Raw genomic sequence first — 19,408 nt, 5'->3', positions numbered from 1 at the left:
TGAATATTATATTATGTAGTAGAAAGTCAAATATTTACAACAGAGAAGTTATCTGATAAATAAACCTAAAATAATCAAGCTGTCAACAAACGAAAAATCTGCATTTAATAATAGGAACCGTTCTTTCTTTCTGTGATGTTTCAGGAAGAGAAATAGTGAAGCACCAGTAACACAACACTGGGGTCAAATGTGGTCTGTCTATAACGTAAGCTAATGTAACCGGCTAACATGTCTAGTTTTTCCAGATCTGCCCAGGTAACGCGCTTTTTAGACATCACACGGTTTTATAGTGTATTACACAATCATATCTCGTGATAGATTATTTTAGATTGTTTGTTATATAACAGAAATGTGTCATAATCATCTGTGTAATTATCTGCTGCTATCCAAAAGGATATGATGCTATAATACAAGATCATAGCTATAATGATTAAAAGCACCTATTAAAAGTACATCTTTATCTTGATCATTATCTGATATCTGGCTCCCTTGATTTACTGACCAAAAGCTGTTTATGTTCTTCACAGCAATGGGCGACGTTTGCAAGGTCCTGGTACTTGATAGATGCCCGAATGCAGCCTCCAGGAAAAATTGCTGCTATGTGCTCAGTGCGTCTTCAGGGCAAACACAAGCCTATTTACCATGCACTAAGTGAGTAACACATCCAACATTACATACACACTGTATGATACTTAGGTTATATTATCAGCTTCTGTTATCACGTTTTGGAATTAAGAGAAGGAAGTACAGACTAAACCGGTCAGAGTCACAGTTGGTCAGGAAACACGGGTCACAAGGCAGGAATACACAGAACCAGAGATGAAATTGCTACTGAAAAATCTGCAGGGATTGTGTGATGAGGTCATGACAACATGGAGCAAAACCTTAAAGGGATGTTTTTCCAAACAATTCTGTGTTTCGAGCACAAATAATGGCCCAGTGAATATTCAGTGAGAGGATAAAATATAGACTAACTTTGTCAAATCTTTGTAAAAATCTTTTATCTTAAATAGCTTCATCTGGCATTTTTCTCGTCATCTTAGTAGTGTTAGTGCAGAGCACAGCAGCGGCCACATGGTGGCGATAGAGTAAAGGCTCTGAACGCTCCAAACTGCTGCATATCAATCTATCATTCTACCATCCTTAAAACAGTTAAAGTCATGATATACCTGAAATTTTAACCCCTTTTGTGTTATAGTGCATGTGTTGATGTCAGTCAGTCAGTTACGGTGTTTATTCAGCTCTAGCACACACCACTGAAGCTATAGGCTGATGAGAGAAATCAGGTGTCTGTATGTCAGGAGACCTTTACTAACCTGAGCTGACCTCCAGAGACAGTGTCATACTAAACAAGATGATTAAGAGTGGTCACTCGTTGCCATGGCAACTAGTTCCGTAGGGCAAAGTTGCAACTCCTGTAAGAAGTGCGTGTTGTGTGTGTGTGTGTATGAGTTAGAGAGAGATTCTCCAGACCTTGCTGTGACACTGATGAATTCTAATGATACACACACACAAGAACCCATAAAATTTAATTTAGCAGTGATGTGAAGGTGTGTGTGTGTGTGTGGGGGGGGGGGGGGGGGGGTTAATAACCAAATGTGCAAAACTTTATCATTGACATTACATTATTTTTGTAAATGAAACTTTAACAGAAACAATGGCGTGCAGCGCCGTCAAATTCTTGATTCTGTTTTTTTTTTCTTTCAGAAAATATGAATGTACTATTAACTGCATGTGTCTTATAAGAACGCACTATCCACAAATTTTACAGTAATGCTTGGTAAAAGACCCACAAGGCTTTGTTTGGTGGATGCAGATACAACATTTCAAATCGACTTGTTTCTTTTTTCTGTATTCTTCCTGCAGATGTTGCTGCCCATAAATCATTAAATCAAGGCTCAGCATTAATCAGTATGCCTGCGACTCTTAGCTAGCTGCAGGTGTGACATTGAATGTGTATTTTGAAATGATTATAGACATAGCGAGAAGAGGAATGTCCTTCACAGAATTACCCGAGATTAATCTCCACTCTCACAGAGACTAAATGGCGCTTGTTCAGCACAAAATCCTCTCATAGTTCTTAAGGAAAGGCCTTTTACTTTTTCACAACTGTGCAGCACTATCTCAGATATGTTCATTTTAGCTATTAATAAAAATAACAAGAATAAAATACAAATAATATTTTCTGGATATTGAAACAACATTCGTGTAACCATTCATTTTGTTTAATAAAATGAAAATTTAAAAACATTTAATATAAATAAAAAGTAGAGCATCCTAAAACTTAAAGTCTGGGTCAGATGAACTGTATTAAATATGAAGTAATCCAATGTGTTTTATCTAGTGCTGATTTGAACACAAAATGAATATTTGAGTCAGGTGATACACAGCCATGGAGCTGCTGGTTGCCTTTTCAACCCTTTCAAAGAGTTGCTCCTAGTGATGTAATTCTTAGAAAATACTTAGAAATGTGGTTGTATCTCCTTAAGATGAAAGAGAAGATCCTAGTAAAGATAAGTTATTCATAAAGCATCTTAACCTCTTAAGCTCTTAAGGTCAATAAGCCTTAGGAGTAGAGAGGAGGACTTTTAATAGGCTCAAGCGTTTCTTTAGCTGAGGAGAAAATGGCTGAATGCTGAAGAGGGGGAAGAAATATATTGCATATATTTAAGATGGTGAGTTAATAAGATGCTACAGATGAGATTGTGTGGGGATTATTTTTGTGACCAATCATATATATATATATATTTTCAGTTAAGAAATGTCAACATGCCAGTTTCTGATCTTGGTTTAATTTGTACCTGTAGATGAAAGTGATGTAATTGCTTTTAAACAACAACAAAAAAAGTCACATTTCTCTTATTAAGCAAAAGAAATGAACAATATTAGTATTTGATCTGGGTAAAAAGTTAGGACCACCTGTGCCTTGACGGCTAGTGTTTCCCCCTTTGGTTGAAATAACCTCATTAAGATGTTTCTTGTGACCATCTACCAGTTTCTGACATCGACTGTATGTATGTGTATGTGACAAAAAAAATTTGATTTGATTTGACTGGAAGAAAGTTTCCCCCACTCTTCAATGCAGGATTCATTTAGCTGTGTGTTTGATGGGTTTCTTACAAGCACAGTCTGTTTTAAATTACCACACAGGATCGCAATAAGCTTTAGATCTGGGCTTTGACTCGACCATTCCAGAATTCTCCGTTTTTACTTTTCAGCGAGTCCTTGGTGGATTTACTGGTATGTTTGTGCCATGTTTTAAAGGTCCAGTTCCGGTTCAGCTTGGCCTCACATGTTCCTCAAGCACCTTCTGATACAATGTAGAATTCATAGTTTTTCTTAGACAGTAAAGGTTTCCTTCTTGCACACCTCCCATGATAATTAAAGTTGTGCAGTCTCTTTCTGATTGTAGATTCATGCACTTTGACATGAACTGTAGCAAGAGATTGTTGTAGGACCTGTGATGATATTTTAGGGTTTTTGGAGACTTCTTTAAGCATCTTGTGGTCTGCTCATGGGGTGAAATTGGCAGTTGTTTTAAATGTTCTCCATTAAATGATTTTCGGTCAGTGGAATGACTGTGTATATGTATATATAATATTTGGAGCTATTCTACATTGTTTTGGAGATGTTTACATTTATTACATTTGTAACATACAGATGTTAGCGCATCTCTAATACGATCAGTCACAAACGTAATCCTTACACGATGTAGCTTCAAATATCTTAACATAGAGACAAAGTCAAGGCTTATAATAGACCAGATTTTAAAAGCACTCCTATTTATTATTTTTTAACTGCACAACCAATCACAGTCTTTTAAAGGATGTGTCGTACCTAGTAACAGGTTAAGCCCCGCCTCCTGTACACGATAAAAGTTGTTGCTCTGAGATCGGTCCTGAATCACTCGTAAGATTAACAGCTCTCTCGGATCATTCTTAGAATCTTTATGAATACAGGCCTTGGTGTTTACTTAATGATGTCCAAATATGCAAAAACAGTAAAGCTGAAGCTGTGCTTGTTTATATTAGCTCTTTTTGTACTTTAAGTCTTTTTGTAGAGTTTTCAGCTTGAATAAAGAGCAGCTCTCGAGAGAAATCTGAGTGAATAATGATCTTTTTTTTTTTTTTTTTTCCCCCAGGTGATATTGGTGATCACGTGGTGGTCATGAACACCAGACACATAGCGTTCTCGGGGAACAAATGGGAACAGAAGGTCTACTCGTCACACACAGGGTAAAAAGCAGCGTGATCCGCTAATACACCTCTGGACACCGCACCAAGCACACATCTAAGACAAATGTGCTCTTTGTAGCCCTCCTTTTTAATCAAGCGCTCCTCTGGGTAGCACTTATATGTATAAGCCTGTAATTAAAGCACCAACTTATTTCCCTAGCTTGTGTCTTGTAGTTATATTGGCCTTCATTAAAGCTCAAAGTCTCTTGTTTCCTCTTCTAGATACCCAGGTGGCTTCAAGCAGCTCACAGCAGCCCAGATGCACCAGAAAGACCCGACGGCTGTAAGTAGCCCGCTCATAAATTATGACCTTTTGGACGTTGCCTCCTTTTTTTTCCCAGCAGACACCTGAGGAGGGCACTGTGGTCTTGATTTCCACTTTTTTACCCCCCTGGAGATCTGAGATTGACACTGACCTGCTCCTCTTGATTATTTTTTTTTCCTATTTTAATTGGCTAGTGCCTTCGAGGCAGCCTTTAATCAACTTCACTTGAGCTTTATTTATCTGCTTGAAATGAGCCTAGGTATTTTTACATGCTATGAATATGTAGTAGGATATGTAGTAGAATTTTTTTTCCCCTTCTTTGCTATCAACCAGTGTTTATCAACCTTTACACCCATAGCAATGTATTACAGGCACACGCAGTGATCTGCGGCATCAGATCGTAATCGTATCAACGAAAGACAGTTGTTTTGTTTTGTTTGTTTTATTTTAGAACTTGTTACAGAAAGTGTCTCGCATGACTCCACATTTTTCCAAACCAGTTATTTTTTTTTCTAAATTTTCTCCAAGCAGCACTGTGCTATACAAAAAACTAACCTTAATCATATTTCCTCTATACACATGTACATGGAGTCTAAACAAATAGCCATGTTTGTGTGTGTGTGTGTGTGTGTGTGCGTGCACGTGTCACCTGGCAGCTTTTACCTTTAAACAGTGGACAGTCTTTATGCTTCCTGCCACCACGGTGCGCCACTAGGTGCTTTGTAAATGTGAATTGGAATGCAGAACAACACAAGCAGCTTGCAGTAATAATCATTTTTTACTGTCAGCAGCATTTCCTCACATAAACATCCATCATTCAGCCCAGGCTCGAAAATATCCAAAACATTCATCAGCCCATAATCCAATTCTATCTTGACGCTAACGCCTCGTCTGAATTCAACGCTTCTCTCTAAGATATCGTGTCTTATTTTGGATCTTACTGTGCAGAGTCTCACATCTCCAACATCTCCTCTCATCTCCTCTGTTCAACCTTGACCGCTGTTCCTGTCTGTCCGCTCGGCCGATCTGCAAGCTGTGCCTCTTTATTCAGACTCCAGACACGCAGGAGCTGAGCGCCGGATCGTCACACACCTACAGAACTGTAGCATCCGTGCCAGGCCAAGTGCTGACCTCCAAGTCTGGAAAAATCTGCTCTCTCGATGTCAGTTATTCAGTGCAGGATTTTCTGTTTAATAAATAAGAAAAAAGCAGAAAGAGGAAGAATAGGATTCTGATTGGTTTAAAACTTCCTTTCAAACTTGGGAAATGAAATATAAAAAAACCTGGCATTCATCAATCATTCATCTTTAGATGCTGTGTAATCCTTGTCAGGGTTGTAGTGGATCTGTTGCACAAAAAAACATTGGATATTCATGCACTTGTACACATGTACAAGCAATTTAGAGTAGACAATAAAGTCCACCTTTAGTACTGGCCCAAAAGAAACCGCTGAACCTCGAGGAAACCAAGAGGGAAATGGGGAGAACAGGTAAAACTCTGGACCGGTCCATGAGCCACCGTGCTGTCCTGAATACAAGAAAATCAAACAGATATTCCTGAGTATTAACATTACTCATATTCTGAAGGATTTAATTACAACTGGTATCTAATAAAAAATACTTAAACGAAACAGAATGATTAAATGCTCATGTTAAACAATTCAAGTAAAAATGTGGGGGTGGTAATTTCATACCAGGTTAAAAAGAATTCACACCCAAGTTGGGAATACGCAATCACTGTCCAAAACAATACACAGGTCATCAGAGACTTGTATAATGTATTATATAATAATACAGAAAAACGATAATTCCCGTGTGTTTCTTTTTTCTTCTTCTTCTCCTTCTTCTTTCCCCTTCTTCTGAATTAACCGCTGAACATGTGTCAGAAGTGTAAGGAACCTTTTATTGCATTGCTTTTATTTTCATCCTCATGTAGTAGTCGTGCTACACTGAAATACAGTCACTGGTTAATCGCAATCAACAGTCATGAGTCATTTTCCCAGCGGTGTCACAATAAAAGCACTTTGTTTCTTCGTTCCTGTTGTGATAATTATTTAAAACGTAATTGAGATAATAGCGATTTAATGGAGATTTTCAGAATTATTACTAAAGCACAGTTAAAGGGTTTGTCCTAAAAAGGAATCTACTCCATATTTATTTGCATTATGATGTTACTCAAAATTGTAAAGTATGCAAAATTCACTTCTTGCAAAGTTGTAAATTGCAATACCAACATATACTTGCAGGAGATCAGTAAGGTTCAAAAGGGTATTTTCTCTCTTTCTCTCTCTCTCTCTCTCTCTCTCTCTCTCTCTCTCTCTCTCTCTCTCTCTCTCAACAATTCCACCTTATTTCTAGGCAGTTGTAAGACAGATGCCTGACTGGGGCTCAGTTATTCATGCCAAAAGGTAATCTATCATTGCATAATTGTGGATAATAATCAGACTGAAGCGACATCTTCCTCAGATCTCTGAGGAGCGATCCCATTCCCAAGACAGAACCCATCTGTCATCTCTCCAGCAGAGCGAGAGTGAGAGTGAGTGCAGTTGAGGGAAGGAGAAACACTGATTAATGTGATAGAGGCCGGTGACGAAAGAGAGATAGTGTTGCTTCTGCTGGTTTGAATGCAGACACGTTGTTGTGTGTGTTTGTTTGTTTGCGGGAAGTGTTTTTTAATGGGTGTCTCCTTTAGTGCTCCAGCAGTAAGATGGAATATTCGAAGCACGTCCTGCTGCTATAACGAGTTGAAGAGGAAGTGAATGTTGAAGTGCTCTCTGTAAAACTCAGGCAGATTCATTCTGGGTCTGCATGCGGGGGCAGGACTCGCTTATGACCAAGGCATTATTATAGGCATAAACAAGCTAGATTTTCAGCCTCACTCCAATCCCCTCCCCTTCCTGTCTAATACCAGTAGCCAAGAACTTTTCATGCAGGCCCTACAGGGTGCAGATCTATTGCTGTGTGTGTGTGTGTGTGTGTGTGTGTGTGTGTGTGTGTGTGTGTGTGTGTGTGTGTGTGTGTGTGTGTGTGTGTGTGTGTTTCCATAACGGTGAGTTACAGCAGAGAGAGAGGAGATGGCTTGCAGGTCACCCCTAGAGAGAAAGACGAGTGTGTTAGCCACTCGTCCATCCTGCTGTGCTGTTTCATAAAGCTTGATGTTTTCTTCTTTCTCTTTCTCTCTCTCTCTCACTCACCAGATCATAAAACTAGCTGTGTACGGGATGCTTCCCAAAAATCTCAAGCGGAGGACCATGATGCAACGGCTACATCTGTTCACTGATGATGTGAGAAGTGTGTGTGTGTGTATACTTGTGTGTGTGTGTGTTGTTGTGTGTGTGTATGTGTAGTTTAGTAGTGATAATCCAGTCTTAATGAGTGTATTTATTTCTTTTATTTAATATTTTTTAACTGTTAGATCTTTTTGTCCTGTAGTACTTATCCAATTGAAGTTTTCCCTTTTGTTTAAACCCAAATTTCTGGCTGTGTGCATATTTTCAGGTTCTTCCAGATGACATCTTGAGGAACCTGACTGAAGAGCTGCCACAGCCCCGGGTCATTCCGCGCAAACTCAGCGAGTACACACAAGCAGAACGTGACGCCTTTCCCCAGCTCTGGACCCCGTGAGTCGCTCCATATATTTCCTTATATTCTATTTTCTTCCATCTCCTTTTTTTTTTGTCCTTGTCTCAGTGTGTGGTGAGATTTAGGACAGGGTTAAGGTGCTCAGGTGCTCAGGCCTTCAGGATAGGAGAAAAAAAAAGCAATCAGAGGATCATAAAACTTCAGTACTGAATAATCTGTCTCTAAAGCCCGGGCTGATCGTGCCTTAGCTCTCTACGCTGTACGCTTTCTCCAAGATTTATGAGCGATGAGTCACGCTCTTGCTCTGAGGTCACCAGTAGAGGACAGGAGCATATTCACTAGGTCACAGCTGTTTAACAAAATAATATAGACATGCCAGTTTTTCATGATCAGTTGATACTCATGTTTAAGGTTATAAATCACTTTTAGTCCTAAAGCCTCAGTCCAGAAAATCTTTGATTAAAATGACATCGAGATGCATTTTGTCTGCCAATCGATCTACGAGGTGTCACGAACAGGCTCAGAAGATGAAGCCAAAATCTGCTTCCATTTTTTCCCCGTTATATGCATGAACGCAAAATTTGGGTTAACTTCCAAATGGGGTGAAGTAATACTAGCACATGAATGATGGAAGGATTTCAACAGCCGTGAATAGCAGCCTGTAATACCTGCAGCAGCGTCGTAGTGAAGACAAAGTCGTGAACAAGACAAGTCCATGAATAAATTATATGAGGCTGCAAAACAAAAAATAGTTCAATTTTTGTTGTTCGATAAGCAAATTATTTACATATTTCAAATCGAAAAGATTAGACGATATCGATGTGCTAATAGAATAATGTCGTGGGAAAAGTGTTAGAATGAACATTAACTTCTCTTTTTTAATTACTTGTCACTTCATTATTCGGGCTTGAACAACTTTAAATCATACACAGGATGACATGCACTGAAATGCTTTTACGAATGACCGTGTGATCAAAATGCATAAGTAAATTAAATATAAAAAATAAACTGGAATTTCGAAGTAACAAAAACAAAACTACAAAACAAAGGAGAAATATATCTAAAAAAAAACAGCATACGAATACAACACCGTGACTGATGACATGAATATGAATATTGTTTCATGAATATAGTATAACTGTTTATAAATAAATTATATATGTGTGAAGTGACAATATGATTCATATGATCTAAGGCAAGACGGAGACCAGCTTCAGACACGAGAATCTCACAAGTCCATGTTTTCATGCAGCACAAATTCCAGAGCCCATTGGTTAAACTTTGTCTCTTAACTAAATCACACTATGTCCAAGCAGGTCTTTAAAAGAATGTACCCGTTTCACAGACCTGTACCACTTCCCCCAACAAGCAAGTCTCTATCTGTTCAACAAGGTTGGTTAAACTTTACACTTTGTTAGCAATGGGACTTGCTTAAAGCCTGAGACTCTCTAGCCTGTGGTCTGTAATGGAAAAGAGCTGTGTGTTAGCGAGTATTCTCCCAGAGCTGCAGGAAGGCAGTTTAATGGCTCACAAAATCTCTTTGTCTCTGCATCTTGTCCGTTGTGTGTACTTCACAAAATGCTCATGATTCACTTCATCTCCAGCTAGACTATTATAACTACTGGACCTTAAAGTACGATCTTCTTTTCAGACATTCGGGTATCATTCCTCAGTGCCTATAAAATGGTGTCTCGCTGTTATTTGCCCCCATGAACTTTTCTACATTTTTTATTGTCATAACCTGGAACTGAAATTGGGATTGTATAATATGCAGTGGAAGTGCAACCAATTATTTACAACTATATCTAAACAAATAGCATCATGAAGCTCAAAGAGTTCAAAAGAAATCTGGAGCAATGTTTGTGGAAAAAACATACAAAAGAGCACCATTAAATCTATTATTAAACTGAGGAAAGAAACTGTCACAAGCACAATCCTGCCTCGAGGAGGCCATCCATCAGACGTGACTGGCTAAGGAGGGCATTAGTATGTGAAGCAACCTAGATGACGAGGGTAACTCTGTAGATGCTGAAGAGATGCACATCTCAGATGGGAGAAGCTGATCACCAAACCAAGACACTAGGGGTTGAGATATATTAAATGTCTTAACGTTTAACCGAACGACCATAGAGTGTAATACCAAAGCTATGGTGGAGTGGTTTAAAACCAAGAACCTGACTGTTTGGTGTTTACCAAACGCTTGTCCAGTTAAAACCCACACCTCAATCCAAATTCAGCATCTGTGGATAAAGTTAGAAATTGGTATTCATGCACTGTCTCAGTCCAAAGTGTTGTTTTAGCGCAAAGGGGGGGGGGGGGGGGTGTTAGGATACAGATGTGCAAATCTGACAAACATTGCAGCCTAAGGTATTGACTTTTGGGGTGATAATTTAGCCAACTAATAAAATAACTAATTAACTTTACAGTATTACAATATTTGTTTTGTCACAGCACTTTAGACTTATGCTCAATGGTACGAACAAATGGTTAAAGTCCTAATTGCATTTTCAGTTCATTTCAGGTCAGTGTTATAAAACCACACAACACAGATGTGGAAAAAGTGCAAAAGGGGCAAATATTTATTCAAAGCACCATATGTACATATATATTTAATGGCACCCTACTGCTAGTTAATAAGATTCATAAATCAGCCCAATGTTCATTAATATTCATGAGCTTGCTAACAGGCTTCTCAATGAAGATTTGTCATGTGGCCTTTGAAAATCAGCATGTTCTAAATTGTAGCTTTTACAAATATGCTGATTCATCGTTTAGCCAATTAAAGAATCATGTCTTGAGAAAAATGCAATTGAGTGGGTCAGTTTGAGCACGTGATATCACTTAAGCTAACAAGAGAAATGTGTATTTTAGCAAATCCCATGCTACCTTGCTAATTTGTATGTGGAAATAACATTCCAGATGCTCCTTCATCATACAGCGGGTAGCCTACTGAAACCGAGCAACATTGTGACGTTTAGGACACGGCCCAGATCTCTGCATGACCTCTAGATGGTTTGTTGAGAGAATTTTTTGCCAACGATAGCGTTAAAAACTGATTTTACCCATTTTCTTATCATTGCTTTGACTCATTATTATGTAAAGGATAAAAGAAAATGTTTTTATATAGCTCTTCAAAAAAATAAATGTCCTTTTCACATTGAATTATAATCCTCATTTGTCGTTCAATCAGATGGTTATTCTAATCATTATCATTGCCCGAAGCTTGATTAACTTAAAGAATACATCAAACCCGTGATAAAGACATCACTCTGCTGCAATTAAAGGGAGAGATAATTGCGGTGAGTCGGTTTTATTATTTGATTATCACAAGCTACTCACTGGAACATGGGCTGCTGTGCTGTGATTGTATTAAATGAACACAGAGCAAGAAATAAGGAAATTAAGGCCTGCTGTGATGTAGACCAGGAAGCATTAGCCTCATTAAGAAAATAAAAGTGAACACTAAAGAGCGACTCGGAACAGAGATCCCTGAGAGAGCCAGTTAGCCTGAGAACCTGAAGCGCTTCTTATTCTGATACTCTGCACAAAATAATATCACTCCTGCTGCTCTACTATTGGACCGTCAGATTGAAGGGCATGTGAGACTCTGGTATAGGGTTCGCAAACAGACTTTGATGTTCAAGAGCCGGGATGATGAAACACTACCGTGCACTTTTTTAATAGTTTGAGCTTTTAATGCAAAATTGGGGGACAGTGTAATACAAAGCCCTGCGACCCAGCCATGACAATCCAATTATTTTCCCCTTGTCCTCATTCTTCTCAGCAAGACACCCCAGAGGGGAAACGTGTCCCTGCTGTTCTTTTAGTTATTCTCTATAAATCTTTATATTCTTTAAAACATTTCAGTGTATTCTAAGTGTAACAAATACTTATTTGAGCTGCCTGTGTGTTGTAGGTGTAAGTGGCCAATTTAAAAAAAAAAAAAAAAAAGGAGAAACATACTTAATGCTTGAGTAATAAGATTTGTTCAGTTTGAAAATCTTTTCATTCTTCAAGCAAATCCTCTTCACACATTTCTGAAAAAATAGTATGTAATGAATTAGGGCTGGGCGGTATGACGGTATATTCCGTTTAATAAAATGTCTACTGTTACAGGATTTTCTATTCCGTACGTACCGTGAAATTTAAATTAGTGGGCGTGGTTAACGCCTGAATCTGAGAACGATTGAGAAGCTGCATGTAAGCGTAGATAAGAAGGAAAACATGGAGAAAGACATGCATGCTGATAAAGAAATCCCACAAACCAATCCCGAGCAGAAGGAGGAACTTGTTGTGAAACGAGGCGCGACGTCAGTGGTATGGAAAAATTAATAAAACGAGATGAGAAAGCTTATTCTTTATTTTAAAGTGTTAAAGTGATATTTAATATATTATGCACGTTCCTTTTGTTGATTTACCTGAAAAATTATTATTCCGTGATATATATATATATATATCTATATATATATATATATATATATATATATATATATATATATATATATATATATATACGGCTACCGTGAAATAAAATAACATATATTCCGTGAAACAGATTTTTGGTCATTCCGCCCACCCCTATTATGAATATTGTATTTAAAATTTTCAAGTAGTTTATTTGTAATTACTGCATAAAAAAACACACCACACGATGCTACTAATAAAATCAGTGGGCCAAATATCAAAAACGTTTTGTTGGGTTCAGATGGAGCTGAAATGTAAGGTATCATTTGGAAACTATAAAAACTTCTTCCATATATTTTGAGAAGAAGAAAAAGTCCAAATTATAAAGCAGTATTTAGAAACAGAATTGCACACACTTATTTATAAATGTTAAAAGTATTTATCAAAACCTTAATCTTTAGAGGCTTTTTTCATTTCCTCTATTTTTTTCACTTGAGATTTCTTTTTTTAGGTATACTAGGTATAGAAATTCGAGATTTGTGATATTTTTTCATCCTTGCAACTTGTTTATTTAAATGCTGCTTCATAGCAGTTTCAGTTAATATATTTAGGGCCTTTTTACACCTGGTCACTTCATGTGTTTTCTCTGATCCGATAGCTATCTGATTTGTTAAAACTGTACCATTTACATTAGGCCACATAAATGCGTCTTGGCGAATCGGATATCAATCCGATCTTTCTACTCCTGCCCAAAATGCAAATATATTTTACCTCATTTCCGGGGTAATTGAAATGGAACACGTTTTGGTGTCTGTGGTTGCTACAAAATTTTAAGACCAAACCAGACACCTGGGTAAAAGATTGGAGCCAGCACTGGTGGGAAAACATGTTTGTTTCTGGCACGATGCACGACACGTGAGTCACCTGCGAGTGACGTACTTCCGTTTGGTAAGAGTATAGCGCTGACGTATGTGGCTTGAACAACCACATTCACTTACACCTGTCCAGTTTCATCTGAAATGCGTCCCAGACCACCTCCTGAAGTGGTTTGAGCGATCGGATTTATATCCGTCTCGAAAACGTTTCAGAGGGCATTTAGACCTGGTCTTTTTACGATGGTATAGCTATCGGATCACAGAAAACGCATGAAGTGACCAGGTGTAAAAGCCCCCTTAGTTGATTTTAGTAAATGTAACATGGATACTACATATATATAAATCTTTAGAAATGTGCTGTTAGTAAAGAACTATGAAAAACTAAAAACTTATATATACAGGTTCAAACGAATGTTGTCTACGTGTATATATAAATATATATTATATATTTATATATTTATATACAAGTCTGAAACATTTGCTCCCAAAATGGCGATTGAGGGTTCACGTATTGACAGTGATATAATTCATAAAACACTTAACCAGCCAAACCTAAATCCTCCAGTATTGCTTTCTAAAATATATATCCAGTGATTATGAACACATTACGAAGGCCCAGAGTGCCCTTCAGTCTACCATGTTTGGCTGCCAAATGCATCATTCCAAAAAGCTGATGATGTGATGATGCAGGCACTAATGCTGTCCGTAGTCCTACACAGTGTGGAATGGGAACACTGATTTTTCAATTTGCATTAAATATTTATCACAGATTGTCCCCTCATCAACAAAGCTTGTAATTCCTAGTTTTCTCCCATTCATTCCCTCAGGACATTATAGAATTTACAGTCGTAGCACAGTGTCCCTTTGAATAATAGGCAATCAGAGACTTACAATAAAACCCATATCCGTCTGAAGTGGTTCTGTGTAGTGATTAGATGCATTCTTAATGCTTTAGGGGTTTGTTGGGCTTCAATGCATCCTTTCATCAGTTCCTATACAGTATATACTGGTAGAGTTGTGCATTAAGGCTAATCAGCCTAGTCAGGGTCTTGTGGAACTTGTGGGTTATTGGAAGCTTCTGAAAGCAACTATATCAGGCTACAAATATATCTGCAAATTACAAATCCTATAGCATTTTTCAAAGGCATCCATGGAGATGTAATGTGACTTGCATAACTGTTTACTCCCTTGGATTATAGTAAGGGGGGAAAGGTTTAAGGGTGCAGATTTATTTGCAAGTTCATTGTATGAACATGATCAGATGTTGTTATAGATCAGTAAACTGTCAAAATACTTAAACTACTGAAATACTGAAACTGAAGGGCGTTTATTAGGAATCAATCCAGAGAGAATGACTTGCATAAGCATTTATACTCAAGGCATTGTTAGTGTTTTTATTTATTTATTTATTTATTTATTTATTTATTTATTTATTTACTTACTTATTTATTTATTTATTTATTTATTTATTTTAAACTGGATTTAAGGCATGTCTGGGATTAGAACTTACCTTGCCATTAATGCAAAACAGGGCAACCCATACCAACATCTTCAAGGTCATTTTCTTGCCTGTGAGGCCCACCTCTCCTATTACACCCAAATAATGCTACTTCACTGCTGTTAAACTAAACATTTGCCCCTTAAAACGCAGTGTGAATCCTTAAGCCTTACACTCACGCAGCTTTGTCATTTCTATCATGCTATTTTGCTGCAGTCAGACTCGCCCTATGAGGCACATAGAGCGTGTAATTAAAACACGTCAGTGGTAAGTGATACCTTAATGGGATAATGAGACCTGCAGATCTGCTGCTGTAATTAAACTGGAGAAAGGAAGATGACAGGAGCTCCACAGGTTGGCTGTTGTTCTTGTAAACTTTGTCTGCCCATAAGTAAACCTGCCTATCTCCCCATGCTTACGGTATAACAGTAGAATAATGAAGCTGAAATCAAATACCGGGGTAAACTAAAGTTCCTCTCTAAATCCGCTCCTGTCTCACAAAGTCACCGGCGTAGAAAAGTCAAGCCGCACACACACACACATTGCCAGGTTTTTCTGTAAACACGTGTATCCGAAAATTCTTAGCAGCACCTGGAGAAACCAAAGAATCCACACGTTTATAGTCATGTCACTCAAAATGTCATATGCATTGTGTGAGATTGTTAATGAGGCCTGCGGTGTAGTTCTGAGGACTGACACACACATGAACTCTGGGAAAGCAGTGCTGTTATTTGAATGGTCTCAGACAATTTAATGTAATTACACTTGGCAAGCATAGATGCAGAGAGTATGTGGCAGTTTTAGGTTTAAGGGTCAGCTTTTACTGTTTAATGTGTGTATTCTTAGGAAGAGTCCCACTGATTTAGTGGCATCGCTTCATATATCCTAATGTGGTACAGTATGTGCCTCATACTGCAGAGCACAACTTTACATACACACACACACACACACTCAGATATCTAGTCACATATAGTCACCTCACAGCCTACCTTTATCAAAGTTATTTATTTTTCTTGTTCATAAAGTTTAGCTGTGTAACTGTAAACAGTAATTAGACCCATTTGAATAATGAGCCTATTATGAAGTAGTTGGAGTGTACTAAGGGTCCATGGAATTTATTTTACAGATTATGTGATTGTCATTAATGTTTGAGAGCCCCTGACCTACAGCACAAAGCATAGAGCCTTTGTTTAAAATAGAAAACATTATTATCCCTTAATGAAAGGCAACACTGGTGCAGTTTTAAAGTTCAACTTTGGGCTGCTGTTCTTTTCTGGATTGATGCTTGGCAGTTTTGAGTTTCTCATCACTTAGAGTGTGGACTTTCATAAATCCTTACAGAAGTGATTCACAGACCTAAGCTATTACCGTACGGCTCATTGAGCGCTGAGCCTTCCCGCATTGAGTTTCTCAGATTTGCATCACTTTTCTAATAGCAGGCCAAGCTAATGACATACGCAGCTCACAGCATGCTGTAGATGTTCTGCACGTAAAAGCTTTTTTTTTTTTTTTTAAATGAGTGACTGTAATGTTCTGGCATTCTCTTACTGATCGAGCAAAATCTTTAAAAAAAAATTAAGCTACATATACTACATACAGTGCCTTGCATAAGTTTTCACACCTTTAAACGCTGTATTTTGTAGCATTAGAGTATGGAAACTGCCTTGTTTGGGATTATATGTCATGTCGCAATAGAGAATAAGCCCTAATACTGAAACAGGAGGAAAGCAGTGAATAAAGTTTGTAAAATGATTTGCAAATCGTTGTGATTAACACCGATAGTGTCTGCCGGCATGTAATTTAGTTGAATTGAATTCACCTGTGCAATTGTCGTCTCAGTATATTGTAAATGCACCTATTCTAAAGAACCAGCATAACGAAGATAACGAAGGAAGCAATCATGACAACTTTTCCAGTTTTTTTGGATTTGCTCATAAGAAAACACCCCAAATGCTGAAAATCTTTAGGAGTTTCCTTAAATGTATTATTTAAAATCATACAAATAGTTGAATAGTTAAGCAGGTTGTAATTCAGAGAAGCAAACAAGAGACCAAAGGTAATGCTTAACATGATGCTTCACTGTACAGATGCTGTTCTCAGTTCAGTGAGAAGTGAGATTTCACAGAGCATAACACTTTAATTAGTTAAGTTTTGCCCTCATCAGACGGGAGACATTTTCCAACATATGTGCTGAGTCTCTAACAGACCCCTTTGGCAAACTCCAAACAAACCTTTTGCCAATCTTCCGTAAAACCCAGCTGTGTGCAGCTCTAGCTGTCCTCCTGTGCTTCTCTCCAGCTCTTTGACTTCTTTGACTAATGGCCTCCTTACATGATCATTGGCTTTTGGGGGATTTCTTCTGCTAGTCGGATTCATGGGTGTGCGACATTCCTTCCAATTTTTAAGGTATATAATAATGCAAGGTTTGGGATATTATTTAACAATAATATCCTGATTGATCCTTTTTGTAGTGTTGATCATTCCTCACTCTTCACAATGCTGTTTATTTAAATAGGTTCTTCAACCAACTTTAATTGTACACAGGTAGACTCTCTACATCAATATTATGGACTAAATTGTTCAGATTCATAACACTGTAGTCCCAATTAAGTCTGTTTCGCTTGAAAGGCACTATAACTATGAAAGCCTATGTATTTGCTAGCCACAACACAAATATTATATTACATGTTAGATCTCGATGAAATTGTTGGGGTATTTTTTGTTTGTTTTCAAACTGCGGAGTGTATTTAAAATGCCAGAGGATCATGCACATCTTCAGCAATTTTAGTAATGGTCCCTGATGGGATGCATTTAGCGGTTAAAGCTGGCTCCAGGCTCTATCCACAAGGCTTGACCCAAGAACAGGGTATTTATACTAGACCTACAGTACTTGACACAGTTATTTAGACTATAGACTAGCTACTGTATGATGATTGTTATCCACAAAAATGTGCCCTGTCTGTTTCTGGCATTTCAGGATTTACAGAAAAACTGAAAAGAACTGATGTGTGCAGTGATGTTTTGACAAGAATGTTTAATGTTTTATCAACTTGTTCAGCAAAGACATGCTCTACAAAATATGGAGTAGAAGAGAGACATGGCCTTATAATAATATGCTTATATTCTTTTACTAGATATGTCCTGACTACAGCCCCCCAGGGTTCCTATATTAAATGTAACAATAACTGTTCTACTTTCCTCCGGCAGTCAAAGGCCACTTTCGTCTTAGCGACATAAATTATTTAACATGTAAATGTTTCTACTCTGAATGTGACCTGTATACTGTCTTTTCCATTGCTTAAATATAGCTTGAGTCATGTAGGCAGCATTTGGTGGTATTTTCACTGCTGAAGATGATTACAGCTCTGTTCAGAAGCAGTCCTGTGTCTGAATACGAATTAATATCCATAATATTTGTTTGTGGACTCATTATTATGCTGATAAAGTAAACAGTGTTGGCTCATTGACAGCCAATTTGTATGTATGAGCAACTAAATCAGGACATAAAGTAGCATGTCTGTCAAATGACCAGAAGCTCTTGTGGTTGTTATTACTTGTTTCTTGTCCTTTTTTTAATGTGTTCTGTCGTCTTTAATAAAGAGCAGGGTTTTTTTTTCTGCTCGCTCAATGGCAGGTTTTTGCCATATGCTGATCAGTATGTTTGGGTTCATGATTGACTACATTTAAAAGCATACTTCTCTTGCTGTTCAAGACCGATACTTTTCCTGTCACACTGAATTAACTGTGACAAATGGTGTATTGTTAATTATGATTAAGTTAAAAATCTTCTAGTGACCAGAGACATCGTGATTCATAACTGGCACGACAAAGTAAGAAGGAAGTTTCTTTTTCTTTTTTCCTTTCTTCATTCAGAAGAGTTATGGCTACTGGATTGAATGTAGGTCATTTATTTTCCAGTCGTTATTTATTGAGGCTTCTGCTGGAGTCCATTGTGAGGGTGAATAAGTCATTCCACGTTTTCTCTGCTTAAATGAACCAATCTTTTCTTCTGTCTCCGCAGGCCAGAGGACTACAGAATGAAGTGACCTCATCACGCCACAGACTGGACATATTCAGTATCCAACTAAATGTTTTCCATTTTTTTCATACTCTTGTCTATATGAAATAAAGTATCTTTTAAAAAGTCTTGATTTTATTACACATTGTTTACCAATGACAGACACATTTAACACTTCAGTATAGTGTATTTATCGAGCCAAGCTATAAAGAAAGGCGTCTGGTAACCGTATTAACTCAGAATAACAAGTTAGTATTAGAATGGCGATTTTTTTTGGCCTGTGCTTTTGGCCACAAATGGCTTTAACAGGACTTTGTGCAGCCTGCTGCCTGTCTGATTCGAATGTGGTTCAATCCTAATTGACATCATGTGTATGTGTGGCTCTTGTAATGCCACATTACCCTTTGAAGTGCACTAAACTCTCAGAACAACATGATGGTGATGGAAGTAAAACACCCTTGTTTGCTGTCAGTCTGTCACGATGGATATTGAGGTCCTGCTGCAGGGTTTAACTACATTGTTTTCACTATCT

The 19,408-nt window shown here is 37.8% G+C and overlaps 1 protein-coding gene across 1 annotated transcript; it reads left to right on the top strand.

Annotated features, from left to right (window-relative positions):
- The first annotated feature begins 144 nt into the window (after positions 1–144).
- Positions 145–19,005, top strand: mrpl13 (mitochondrial ribosomal protein L13). Its single transcript, XM_027149568.2, has 7 exons — positions 145–255; positions 528–651; positions 4,142–4,235; positions 4,458–4,518; positions 7,697–7,783; positions 7,998–8,119; positions 18,880–19,005. The coding sequence occupies exons 1-7, from the start codon at positions 229–231 to the stop codon at positions 18,902–18,904; spliced, it is 540 nt and encodes a 179-aa protein (XP_027005369.1). The 5' UTR covers positions 145–228; the 3' UTR covers positions 18,905–19,005.
- Positions 19,006–19,408: the final 403 nt, after the last annotated feature.

Source organism: Tachysurus fulvidraco, chromosome 3 (genome assembly GCF_022655615.1).
Source record: "Tachysurus fulvidraco isolate hzauxx_2018 chromosome 3, HZAU_PFXX_2.0, whole genome shotgun sequence".
NCBI lineage: Eukaryota > Metazoa > Chordata > Actinopteri > Siluriformes > Bagridae > Tachysurus > Tachysurus fulvidraco.
This window is presented reverse-complemented; position numbering and strand designations above follow the sequence as displayed.

Excerpts from the sequence above, each read along its gene's own strand:
- mrpl13 (XM_027149568.2), top strand. The coding sequence starts at position 229 with ATGTCTAGTTTTTCCAGATCTGCCCAG. Across the intron at positions 652-4,141 it reads GCCTATTTACCATGCACTAA|GTGATATTGGTGATCACGTG; the intron begins GTGAGTAACACA and ends TTTTTCCCCCAG. Across the intron at positions 4,236-4,457 it reads GTCTACTCGTCACACACAGG|ATACCCAGGTGGCTTCAAGC; the intron begins GTAAAAAGCAGC and ends TTCCTCTTCTAG.